Here is a 14,061-nt window from a genome sequence, read left to right on the forward strand (position 1 = left end):
GTCATATAAGACACTGATCCTCTTTAGATTTTTTAACAGGAGGTTAAGGGCCTGATCCAGAGTCAATCACGAAAGTGACCATTTTCTTCAATGGGTTTTGGATCAAGGCCTAAGTGACAATATTTAACTTCAGTGCATTTATCACCGTTTGAAGTTTTCTCAAAAGTAGAAATTATAAAATCATTGTCTATACACACATTCCCCATCTCTCTCTCTACCATTCATATCATCTCATGGTCACAAAACCCTGATAGCGATCAGATAGCACATGTGAATAATTGGGATGGGGGTTGGAGGTAATAGGCACCCATATAAAAAAAAGCCCTGAATATCAAGACTGTCCCTATAAAATTGGGACATCTGGTCACCCTATTGATAGCACACTATCATGTATTCCTTCAATTCCCTTCTTTGTGCTCCTGCAGCAATCACAATGCAGACTCTTTTACCTGTGTTTTATTTTCTCAGCCCTCTCACACTAGAAGTGCTTCATTTTCATTGTGTTTTGGGCCTTGCTTTCCCATAGAGGGCTTGGATAATTTGGCTCAAGGAGAACAAGAAAAGTAGATTGTCTGTCTAAGACTGCTGCTTTGTCTGTAGCTGGGAATACCAGGCACCATCTGTCTCTGATTTAGTTTCATTGTATTATCTGAAGAGTAAAGACATCTGTCTTTTTAAAGTAAGTATATCTGAACGAAAAGAAAAATGCATACTGTCTGAACACTTTAATTTCACCCTATTAAAGAGACACTATTTTAAATAATTATATTTCTGTCTGAAATATGTATATCTACTATAGTTACAAGTAACACTTGTTATTACTAAAACTGAAATGAGTTAGCAAAACATTTTTTTTCTAACTTCTCACTCCACTTCGTACATTCAACAGCATTTTGTGTATTCTGTAGTTAATTTCACAGTTTTCCTTTTATAGTAAATTTCTTATATGCAAAAAGGACTCTTTCAAACATCAACATGGGAACAGAAAAAGTCTTTAAACATTTTTTAAAAGAATTTTAGCACTCATGGCTAAATCTTCAGATAGTGTCAATCAGTTATTGAATCAGCTGATGGACTGGCCCATTATTTTTGGACTCTAATACCACCTATCTCTTATATAGCACTTTTCAACAGTAGATCTCAGTGTTTTACAAAGAAGAGAAGTATCATTATCCCCATTTTACAGATGGGAAAACAGGGACACAGAGGGGATTCATACTTACAAGAGAAAGGTATTCTCTTCTCACTCTACCTTCATTTTAATCACTGGGTCTACTTATCTCTTCCACTTATGACTTGGAGAATCCAAAAGCCAAAAATATGATCTGTGTTCATTCATGCCATGTTTGACAAATACCCTTGACAAAGCTTAGGTTGCTACTTTATATAGAAACCTAATTTGAGTTCCTTACTCCTCCAATCAGTACTTCATTAAATGTGTTCCTACAGGAATAAATGACCTTGGTATTGACCTTTTGATTGATAGATTTCTTGGATGTTTGTCAAATCTAATAGATAATTGCTGTCTTCCAAGCAATTTGACCCCTCTTCTGTGAAATGTGTACAATCAACTGTCTTTCTAATGACCTAATAGCTTCCTTCAGTTGGTGCTTGGACAGCTGTTGCTTGATTACTCTTCCTACCAGGAAAAAAATGAGCTTAGCTGTATTTTTTCTTTCATCAGAAAAAGGGATAGATGAATTTCTTCATTCTTGTGAAAGTAGAATTGAAAGAAATTTATTTAAATTACTTTAATTTGCATTGTCTTCCTATGTTTTTGTTTTCCTCCTTTTTCAATTTTCAAGGGTTTTATTTTTCCTTCTAGAATCCACCATCTTTCCTCTTTTCCAGTGTTTGTTCCCTTCATAATAATTTTTCTCTCCCTTTTCCCTCTTGTTACTCTCTTGTTTTCTCCCGCACATTGCTTTGTTCATTGCTGAGAACTCTTCCTTCTGTTCAGCCCCTACTTTTTTTTTCTCATCTTGCCCATTGTCTCAAGTTCTTTCCTTCCCTTCATCTAATCTTCCTCTCTCTCCACTGCCTGCCCACACTCTTCAATCACTAATTGTAACCAAAATATCTCAAGCACCCATGCACACTCTCACTTGACCCAACTACACTCTCAGGGTGCATCGTCACTAGGAAAAGAGTTCTTAACTTGAGTTAGCTAACAGGAAGTAAAATTCTAGTGTAGATAAGGTAGTTTGTAGTTTTCACATGAGTTAACAGACCAAGGTAAACAGTAGTCTAACTTGGTCTGCTAATTTGTATATAAACTACAAACTGTCTTATCTACACTAGGATTTTAGCTCTTGCTAGTTAACTCCAGTTAGGAAAACACCTTTTTGTCCTACTGAAGACAAGTCTTCGGCTATGTCCTCATTGCAGGCTAATCACAAATTGAGCAATTGTAGGTTAATCATCTCATAGTATCCTAACGCACTAGTTAGTTCTGTCTAGTTATTCATGCTGTAGCTATGCCTGTATCCACACTGGTGCTGTATCTGGGACATGAGAGGCAGTTCAGATATCTGGGTGCTTACTCACTATCCTGCTCCATGTTCACTTTTGTGGGACAACTTGTCTGCCCACTGGAGATTGTGGGGGGAAATGATCTAGGCTCAGGAAATGCATTAGTCATACGGGTAAGATCTAAACTGCTGTAGTGGTGTGCTGTGTGTCCTAGTGCTGAAGCTATGGATCCTGCTATCCTAAGATCTAGGACCAACGGCTGCTGACTTTTATGGAGGCAGTGTTTCTTTGACATGATTCTGCAGAAGCTGCTGCAAAGGTACAGTGATGGGTGTTTCCGAGGTGGCTTTTTGCCCAGAAAGGGCAGAGGCAGAGACCTGCAGTTACAAGCGGAAGTGCACAACAATAGATCGCTGTGGCATGTTCATGGACACCCGCATAGGATGCACTGTCCAAGTGTATCATGCAAAGGTGACCTTGAGATCTGGCCTGTTTTGACATGGAAAAGCTGATATGTTGTTCTGCCTGTAATGACACTGCCATTATTTGGGTGTCTCTGCCAATTGTGATTTTAGGTGATCCAGTCTTATTTTCTGTTGCCATAGTTTGATGAAGGCTTATCTTGAATTGTACCCACTGGGCAGGAGGCAGTTCAGCTACACTGAGCAGGTGCAAGATGGTGATGGAATGTGTATCTGGCCAACTGAAAGCAATGTGGCACTGCATACGGTTCTATAATACATATAATCCCATACACGTGATGGGGGACTGTTGTGTGCTTCCTCAGTATATGTGAGGATAAGGGGGACTATTTTAGTGTGCAATGGATCAAGGACAATGGTGGTTTGGGGATCTGCTTAGAGACTACTACTTTGTGCTTACTGATGCTGGTGCAGGTTCTGTACAGCAAAAGACATAAGAGATGTCTCATGCATTCACTATCCTGCACTGCATGGAGAGTACACAGAGGATAATTTAATGGGACTGGCACATGGGGCTGTTGCCTGGAAATCAAATGTAGTGATTTCACATGAATTAAAAAACATATATGTTTCATTTGGCATTTTTATTTTTCTTTACCTAAGTCTTTTGAGGATAAACATATGTGGGCAGTCCAGCTGACCTGATACAGTGTAGAGATGGGGGTAGGCATGGTGGGGGGGAAGGCAGAATAATTGCAAAACAAACCTCCCAGACATAGCACGTAATCACGATGTGTAATAAATAATGAAACAGCATATCATCAGTGTATCTGTTTTTTTACCCATGTTGGAACAGATTTGGAGTATAGCAGATAATACTGATGTATTTTCATGGCTTATTGGTTGCCTGATTGACTGACTTCCACAGCCATTGTTGTCCATAGGTTAAAAGACCTGGTAGAAGGACTAAAACTTGCCCACATATTTCATAAGATTCTGAATAATAATACAAACAATGGCTGCACCCATCTTACCCAGCTGAGATGCAGTGTTCTCCCCTGGTTCTTCCATGAAGACCCCTCAGCACCCTGTGCTCTTCCTGGTCTGAATCTCTGAAGAGTCCTTGTGATTTGGAACTGAGGTCCTCTCCAGGAGGGTTTGCTGTTTAGAGGGATGGATTCCATATCCTTGTAGGCATCCAGGTCTGAACATCTGTAATCATTCCACAAATGAGTCCATGCTGTAGTGGGGCTCTATGCTCAGGGCTCTTCTCAGCAGGCAGTCATCTCATAAAATGGAGAGCTCCTCAGGACAGCACTGCACTTGTGCTTATTATCCTTGACTTTCTGGTAGCTCACCCTGATACTCTTAATATTCTTCCTTCACTGTTGTCTGGTCTGTTTGATCCCATGATCAGCTAGTAGTTTTAAATGCCCATGATTGCATTCACAGTTGAAATGAAGGTTCCTCTTCAAGGACCTGAAGTCATGGATGTTGCATGCTTCAGCCCCAAGATCAACCAAGATTTGGGGTCAACCTCCAGCCAGATGGCTACATGCTGATACATGGGCTTGTTACCAAGCCTTCTTCCAGAAATCAAAGATAACCAAAGATGTAGAGTAGCATCGGACTGAGTACTAAGCAGAGGCAGATGAAAGTAGTTGACTTCTGGTCAGAATACAGATAGATGACAATATTGTACCCGACATGGTTGTAGCCAGGAGGTGTGGCTGGGGCTCTGAACTGTTTGCTCACCCCACTGAGGGTTAGAGACTGCTCCCCTCCTGCCTCAGGGCCAGGTCCCTGAATTGTATGCTCGCCCTGCAGAGGGCTGGAGACTGTTCCCGTTTGCTTGGCCCGCCCTGCCAAAAGGCCAGGGCTTTGAACTGTTTACTCGCTCTGCTGAGGGCTAGAGACTGCTCCCTTCTGGTAGCCTCGGGCCTAAGAGCTTGCTCTACTGAGGGCTAGAAACATCCCCCTTTTGCTAGAACTCCCCACAGGGCACAGGCGCTGTGAGGTGTGGCCTCCATCGGAGATTGACAGCGAGGGAGGACTGTTGGCTTCACCCCCGCCAGGGGACTTTTACAGTGGGGCACATAGAGGGCTTATGGGAAGGGATTGGTGGACCATCATCTACCAATTGTTGTCATTGGTCATGGTAACGTATTTTCACTGCAGTTTCTCTGGATTAACAAAATATGAGATAAGCTAACTCATCTCTGCCCCATACCTCAGGGCATGGTGGCTGCCTTGTCACATGACACAACTATGGCATGAGTGGGGTGTTGTGTGAATGGGGGACGTGTTAAGGAGAAAATTCCTAGTGGGAACATAGTTAAATTTCCAATTAAGACAAAGCCTCAGAGTCTAAAAAGAGATCTATCCTGTACCAAAGGGAAGAAATCAAAGCCACACAACACTAAGTATCCAGAAAGCGTTGTGGTTCTCTAAAAACATGTTTTTAAAGGAACCAAATACCTGGTTTTGCATAAGTAGTTTAGCTCCTACAAAACCTTTTTATGACTTTTTATAATTTTCCCTGTGATTCCCAAGAGCTGTGATATTGACAAAGTTATCATGACTCATCCACAAAATTGTCCATGACAAATCTACAGCCTGAATTATAGCAGATGAAATAAAATGAAATACTGAAAATAATGCCATTATTATTTGAAAAGAAAAAGTTGCATACTAGCATAATTAAACATATGCAAGGTACACAGTGAAACTAATGACCCCAATGTAATGCACCTCAATTACAAAGACACAAGTGGAGGCTGAGTAATAAACAAGTATTTGAAAGCCTCAGTTTGCCCCTAGATAATCATTTTCAACAGATGTAGGAGATGGTGAAGGAGAATGGCTGAAATGTAGCTAATTTCAACTTTCGTTAACCAAATGAGTTACTTAGCAGGAGGTATAAATGTAGTAGTGCTAAAAGTATGTGCAAAGTATGCCAGATTTGCTTGCATGCAGCTGGTATATGGATAAAGTTCTTGATTTATCTCTTGCTTAGATGAGAGCCAGAAAATAAATGAACAGTGTACAGATAGTAATGAATAGAGTCTTCCTTAACTGATATTTTTTAGTTCTTCCACTTTCAGCTTCTTACATATCATCCTCTATGCCTGGAATGTCTTCTTGATTCTCATGCACTAAACAACTTCAGTTTCAAATCCTTCTTTATAATCTTCTTGCTTTGCAAATTCTTCCAACATTTCTCTTTAACAACATGTGCTTTGTAGAATTGGTATCTGTTGTATCGTAGAAATGTGAGTTAGATTGTAAGCCCCTTCATGTAAGTGTCTTTTATGCACTTTTGAAGAGTCATGCAAACTTTGAGGCAGAATGACCTAATGATAAAGGAAAGGACTGTAAGTTAGCAGATGGAGATTGTATTCCTGACTCTGCTACTAACCTGCTGTATGATCTTCAGACTTAGCCTCTGTGTGCAGGATAACAATACTTAATCATCTATGCAATGTTCTTCAGTTGATTCTTTAAATTGTAAAGGTGCTATAAAAGTACAAGGTATTATTTGTTATGTAAATAATGTGTTGTATATAAGTGGCATTAGTAGAAATACCACCTTTATTAAATCTTATAACTTGTTAGTCAGGCCTTTTCAGAATTTGAGTGATCTCAAGAAAACCCAGAGTCCTCCAGGAAGTTGATATTTAATATGTGGTCATCTTTCCTCTGAGTCAACAGTAAATTAAAGGTCCCAAAGTGGTTATGAGGCACTGTACTTTTGAAGGTGCCATCGTTTGAATTGTGATGCACTCCTTTAAGCCAGGCTTATGTTTCAATAAATTAAGCGTAAATTAAAGCTAAGGATGTAGTTTCAGTTCAAATCAGCAAAAGGTTTTTAATTCAAATGAATAATTCATAACAAGACTCTGTAACAGGAAAAAGTATGTCAGTCATCTTTTGGCTGAGTGGTACACTACATTGGCTCCCTGTCCTCAGAAGCTAGAGTCTATGCTGATCGTTATCTCTTAAATCTTATAAGGTCATCCTTGTTGAGATGTTTGCTATATTCCCCCACAATGCTATTAAATAGCTGACTTTAGCAGTTAGAGTAATTTAGACTTGTAGAGCTCCTTACTTCAGATTCCATTGACCAAAAGAAGAATAGTATGTTTCCTGATAGATGAAACCTGTCTGAGAGGATATTTCTTGCCAGTATTTGAGTGATCTGTTTCTGAGTGAGAATTGCCCTCTCAATCCTCTCTTAAGAGTGCAAGTGTGGTCTCAGGGATTTGTCAAAGATTCCCCTAAATTTACTCATTGGAAAGGATCAACTCATTCATCTCTGATTTACTACAAACCTCAGATTAGACCATAGGTCCATAATATCCTGAGTCTCTGACAAGCCACAGGCATAACGGTTTATGAACACCTTGAGAACTAGGTGGGAGGGCAAAACAGGAAGTTGGTCAGACTAGATAATCATAATGGTTCCTTCTGTCCTTAAAATCTATGAAGCTGAATGATTAGATATTGAACTTTTTTTTAGACATCTAGCAATTTATTTGGTATCTTGGAGTTCCAGGAGAAGAGCAGATTGGCTGTTCCCCTGAATCTCCTTTCAGCAGCTGGGAATCTTTAGCTAATGACTGCCTTTATCCTGCTTATATCCAAATAAGTGGATAGACTTCACCAAGTCCACAATGATGATTTGATAAATGTTTATATTCCCTCCAAGTCAACCTTTCTGGTTAAGGTAATTTAATGAGAAGTCAAACCACTAAAGGGTTAATTCGTCACCCCTCAACATGGATTTTAGGGAGAAAATCATATTTGTCTGCCACACTTTAAATGAGACTTGCAAAATTATCAACAAGTACTGATGTGATATAATTTCTTGTCCTGGAACAGGCAGCTCTTGTTACTGAACTAGCTTCCAGAATTGGCAAAAAGACACAACAATAATTTGAATCCTTTAGGATTAGTTTACACTAGCATTTGTTTTTACATTTTCCACTACTGCACTACCACTTGTGCAGCTCTATCAAAGGTAGCAACAGTGAGAACACTACTATAAACAGGCTACTCAGATTCTAACTGCTGTCATCTTGACTTAGGTTTAGGTTTGAGGAATGTGGGCAGGTGACTTACACTAAGGTTGACACCATTGCTAAAATCAGTAGAGCTAAATCACTGGTAGTGCAACCAGTGGGAAACTTGAAGAAAAATGCTCGGGGAGGCACAACATTAGTGGGTTTTAAATAATATCGTGAAGCTTACTATTACCATGGAGCTTACTATTAAAAACATAATTTAAATCTTTTTGCAATATTTCATTGCAGCATTGTTTAAAATCCTATTTGAAAGTCATGTATTTAATTTCTTGGTGATTAATCTTATTTTGCTTACTCTAATGCTCCATAGTTTGAACTGTGTTCATCGTAGCTTGATAGGTAATATTTAATATTACTGATATCTGTCATTCCAGATAGTAATCTGAAAGGACAACAAACATCAACATAGTTTAAAATTAGGGAGGTGTGAATTGATTTGGATACAATCAAAACTTACTACACCCCCAAACCTTCACCCGTTATTATTATTATTTGTAACAGAGTCAGACCAGATGGCTACTGGAGAGTGCCAGAAGGCCGATATATCAGCCCTAGGATCAGTAAGTCCCTTTTCCCCTGGTATCTGAGCAGGGGTTACTCCCGGTTATTTAATACATCTGGAGCCAATCAAGGCCCCACCCAGGACTTGTTAAAAAGCCTCCCCTGCAGAGAAAGGGTGTGGCTCAAGTTGTGGGAGTGAGAGGAGCTGTCAGAGAGTGTTTGAGGAGGCAAGACACTGTCAAGAGCCAGGAGGGTTTAGGAGAAGGAGCAGAACACTGACAGGAGAGGACTCTGCAGGTACAAAGACTGGGGGAGGGAAAAACCCTACCCAAAGAGAGCAAAGGACCTTTCCCAGGCCTGGAGGCTTAAGAGAAGAGACCCTGCCAGATGGGAAGGATTGAACTGGACATTTGGTTTGGGCACTCTCATGCCTGTGGGGCTGTCAGAGCTCAAGAACCTTCCCTGGCAAGGAGACCAGGAAAGGCCCCTGATCGAGCAGGGTATGGACATTAAGTCAAGGGGAACAGGGAAGTAACCCAGGGAAGCTAGCAGCTTTCCTGAAGCCATAGTGTGAGGCTGCTGTTTGTAGTGTCCCTGGGCTGCGGCCTGGAGTCGAGGGTGGGATTGGGTCCCCTCACAATCCCCCACCGGCTATTTACTGGAGGGGCAAGAGCCCCACCAAAGAGGCAGGGACCCAAGAGAACCAGAGGCAGGACTGGGAGCCAGCAGGGAGTGGTCGTCTTAGAGTGATTGCATTACCCTCACCCACCACTAGAGGGTGGAAGAAACACTAAGGGGTGAAGGAATTCCCTGACCTACCCCTAGAAGGAAGTGCTGGACCCACTGAGGTAGAGGAAGAGCTTTGTCAAAACATTTTTCCTTTTTTCTGTACTGAATGCAAGACCCAATCAAAGTTTACATTTCTATTGTATGGGGTGCTGTACAAATACATTTTAAAAATATCTTTTGCATTTGAGAGCATTCAAAGTTGAAAATTCAGATCAAACCTAAACCCAACCTACTTTGTGGTCTAAAAACTTCAGCTGCTTCTCTCAATTATTATTGTTTAATTTTTCATCACATTTCTGTGATTCTGAGTTTTGGCTTGGAGCAAAACTGTGAAAATACCACAAGATGGTGGTTCTTACAGTATTTCTCCCTTGTGGATTCTGCAACCTATAACTGCAGAGCTAGGAGCATCTGCATTTACCAACAGTTAAGTAAGAACAGCAAATAACTGTAATATCTCTGATGCTGTTTGGTCAATATTAACATTGTAATAGTGGCCACTGTGCGCATATGCAATCTTATTGAAACCAGTGGGGAGCTGCATGTGTATATCACAGGGGTACAGTTGGACCCCAAGTTTGGATTAATGTTGAACCCTGGAAATGTCCTAGTTATGCTGAATCTTTGCTTTGCAAGCAGTAAAAATGGGAACATACAACATTTGAATCTGATGGTATTAGAATAAGACAATTTAATTTTAGCATAAGAAACCTTTAAGAAGCAGTTATCTTGTTTGTGCTTTAATGCAGGGACCTGCTTTGTGTTGTGTTCTCTGATGTGCTTAGCACTTGTCTGGGTGCTGTAAAATTAATGAAAGCTCAGAATTAGATAGAAATATTTAGATGTCATTTACAAATGTATTATATGCCTGGTTTTTCTTTATGCTGCCAACATTTCTTTTAATCAGTCTTTAAAATAAAGTTCATTTCCTCATGAAAGCATGTGGCATATTCAGCCCATAAAACACATACTGCTAAATGTATATTCTTATTCATGTGACTCTTATTAGAAATGCTTCATTGGTGCACAAAAGACTTATTTATGAATTACTGTTATACTGAATTATATAGAACCATTGGAGAGAGGTGCATTAAAGACCTCTAAATAACTCTTGCATAGCTGGTGCAATCCTTTATACAACATCATCAGACTCAACTGTTCTATTTTTTCAAATGTCATAGTTTGAACTTGTGATTTTGAATATAATAAATATGCTGTTAACCCAGTCAGTGTTATCTTTAAAAGCCCTTAGGGATTTATTATTGGAATCTCCTCTGAAATGTCATTTGTGTCTTCTGCATCCTTGGGATTATGTTAACTGTGTTCTATTGATTAGGTTATATACAAAAGAGGCCAAAATTGGGTCATTTCTTAACACTACCATTATAGTGTTACTCAGTTAATGTTTGATAGTTGGAAATGTTTTTGTCTATTCAGAAATCATTCTGTGTTTCTAGTAATAAAGAAAAAGAAAATGTATAATGCCATTTAAAATTATTGATGTAAATATAACAGATTACACTTTTGTGTCTGAAATACAGCTTTAAAAGCACAGCTTGTTTCATAATCAACATACCATGATATGTGTAAGGAATACAGACGGCATTGCACCTCCCCTTGTTTTGTAAAGTGCTTTGATTTCTATACATGGGAAGAGCTATATAAGAGTTTATTTGTGTTAGACAACTGGCATTTTCAGGACCAAACTGTCATGTTTAAGTATTCTAGGTAAAGTCTTTTAAATCTCAAAGGTATGAAGTGATTTGTATAAGGGAGAGATAGCACAGCCTAGTAGTCCAAAAGATATCAAGTAACTTGCATAGGGTGAAAACTTTTGGGATCTTCAGTGCACCAGAAATGTATCAGAGCCTTTATAAACAACCTCTCCCATCTCCTAACCATGCAAGAACAGAATGGGAAAAGAGACTGGACTAGGTAATCAATCCGGCTGGCTCAAGATTGATGTACAGTACCTGATAGTAGTGAGAGTAATAATTGTGTATAAGTTTGCATTGCTGCTGTATTAGTTTAGAAGAAAGGACTTTTGTCTCCAAGACTGTCAATCCTGCACTATGGTTGATTAAATACTTACATGGAAAAAAGAACTTCTAGTTTGCCATGGTCAGGAGTACAGAGAGAGTTCCTGGCTGGTATATTGGTGAGTTATAGGTTGGCTGCAGGATCAGAAAACAAGATTTCTCTAGAAATCTTGAAAGATGCTATGAGATGTTGATCTTTTCTATAGGGAGGGAGAGGAGCACTGCATCATTCCATCCTCAGATGTGGAAGTGATGCCCATTGCTTTTTGGCTTCTCTTGAGAAAATACTACCATAAGTAATTTCTTGTAGGCTTAATTTGCACATCCATCCATTGAGTTAGCAAAATCCATATTTGCACACTCAAACAGCCATTTTATGTGCTCATGCAAGAGTAATTGCTTAAGCACTTAGATATTTAAGCCTTGTCTACACTACAAATTTAGGTCGACAGAAGCCACCTTATTTCAATCTAATAATGTATGTATCTACACTAACAGGTCCCTTCCATGGACCTAACTCACCGGTAACCTCAACTTAATTATTCCACCTCCATGAGACGTGTAGCGCTTAATTTGATGTTGATGGGTCAACAGAGAGGTAATGGAAATGCAGCATTGTGTATGTCGACTGAATTGGCCTCCAGGAGGTATCCCACAATGCTCCACTGTGCCCACTCTAGAGATAGTTTTCAACTCCACTGCACAGCAGCCCGATACATAGGAAACAGCCACTTCCTTGTTAAAGCCCCAGGGAACTTTTGAATCCCCATTTTCTGTTTGGTCAGCATGGAGAGCTCACTAGCCCAGCTGATTATGACAACTCAACGCCCCAAATGCACTCCAGCCTGGAGTATGTAGGAGGTGGTGGATCTTATCAGTCTGTTGAAAGAAGAGTCTGTGCAAGCACAGCTCTTATCCAGCTGAAGAAACATAGAACTCTATGAAAAGATCATATGGGCATGGTGGACAAGGGCTGTACATGGGACATGCAGCAGTGCTGCGTAAAAATCAAAGAACTTCATCAGGCATACTTGATGACAATGGAGGTAAACAGTCATTCTGGTTCTGCACCACAGAGATGCAGCTTCTACAATGAGGTGCATGCAAATCTTGTTGGCGACCCCACCCCCAAATGCAACATGGACATCTTTCAGGAATCTGAGTGCCCTGCCACCTCAGACAACAATGAGGAGGACATATTGGACGAGAAAGTTTGAGAACCCCATTGCAGAAAAACCATCCACTATGTCCTACATATTGCCGAGAATCACTATCCTTCTTAGCAGAAATTGATTAGTGGCCCTGCTTATTTGGATCACAACAGCTCCCACGGTGGACTTATCAACTCCGAATTGATTCCCACTGACCGATAGCAGTCTGGCATTGCAAACTTCCACAGAGCTATCACCACTCACTTCTCCACTATCAGAGCAGGTCTGATTTTAGTGTTTCTGTGCTTCAGGGCTGGGTAAAGCTCTGCACAAAGTTCCTGGAAAATGGCCTTCTGCATTCAAAAGCTGTGCAGCCACTGCTTGTCATCCCATAGCTGCATAACAATGCAATCCCACCAGTCAGTGCTTGTTTCCCGGGATGAGAATCAACACTCTATCATGTTCAGCTGCTGCGTGACTGCCAGCAGCAACCAGGCATTGTTTTATTATATGGCTTGCAACTGGGCTGCTTGAATGACATTGCAATGTTCCAGACGGCGGCTCCTGTCTTGGCTCAGGAAATACTGCAGGGTAAGGCGTGAGGTGTTTGTAATGCTCACAACAAGAGTGCATAGTTGAGCAGAATCCATGCTTATTGGGCTATTGATAATGCACGGCTAAGTCACGCTTTCAAAAAAAGGTGTGAAAAAGTATGAGTTGTTTGCCATTTATCATGAGAGGGAGGGAGGAAACTGGATCACAGGAGGTCGAAGCCATGATCCCATTCTCCCCTGCAACAATGTTTTGGTCCCAAGAGGCATTGCAAGCCATTCCCAAAACCTCCTCCATCTAGTTGCATCCACCCTTCATTTGGCAAACTGTTTCATCCATTTCTTATGCTCATAGCGTGGAATTATCGTAGATTTTTAGTTGTTGAAAATGATTTAGTTCAGACACTTAATCCAATTACATTCTTGGCCACCTTCCAAACAACCCTCCACCCACCTCTCATCCTTTTTCAAGGATTCCTCTCAGGAAACACTGCTCAGATCTGAAGTGGATTCCTTATAAAGGATAGAATGGACAGAAGTCTTGGAGCAGTACAGAAGATAGAGTTGTTTATATCTGAGTTACTTTATTATTTCAGGAAAGAAAAATAACCTTTGCCTCATGATGAACTTAAGGAAATTGAAGAGTTAAACCAGAAAGCATGTAGAGTTTGAACTTTTTCTTGCTTTGAAACTGGTCTGGACTTACAAACTAAAAAGTGTGTATTTTCATACTCTAGTCAAGCAAGACCAGTTAAATACCTTAATCTTTTGCCTGTGGGCTGTCATTACTAAGATTTACCCTTTCTCCTTGCTTTAGCACCAGGAGTGTTAACCAAGTGCTTGGCAGTAGTGGTAGCATCTCTCACATATCATGGAATCTACATGCACCCATACCTGGACAACTGACTGATTCAAACTAAGTCACAAGTCTTGGAAGAATCTTTGAGGCAAATATGCAGTCTGTTTCAGTCCATAGGTCTGCAGATAAACTGAGATAATCAGAACATGTCCTTCATTGAAGCTATCCTGGAATTTGTAGAAGCCAAGGCTTT

At 40.3% G+C, this 14,061-nt stretch overlaps 1 protein-coding gene across 3 annotated transcripts in view; it reads left to right on the forward strand.

The window, feature by feature from the left end:
* Nucleotides 1-14,061, forward strand: part of ANKS1B (ankyrin repeat and sterile alpha motif domain containing 1B) — a 736,922-nt gene that overhangs the window by 381,941 nt on the left and 340,920 nt on the right. For 2 of the 3 annotated variants that reach the window (XM_067559741.1, XM_067559742.1), the window contains exon 14: nucleotides 8,739-8,754. The exons of the other annotated variant lie outside the window; for it this stretch is intronic. In XM_067559741.1, coding sequence (XP_067415842.1) covers nucleotides 8,739-8,754 — 16 coding nt within the window. The remainder of the gene's footprint in view (nucleotides 1-8,738; nucleotides 8,755-14,061) is intronic. 3 annotated transcript variants of the gene reach the window in all.

This window comes from Emydura macquarii, unplaced genomic scaffold (assembly GCF_026122565.2).
Source record: "Emydura macquarii macquarii isolate MOO-44397 ecotype Brisbane River unplaced genomic scaffold, CSIRO-AGI_Emac_v2 contig_2205, whole genome shotgun sequence".
Classification (NCBI taxonomy): Eukaryota; Metazoa; Chordata; order Testudines; family Chelidae; genus Emydura; species Emydura macquarii.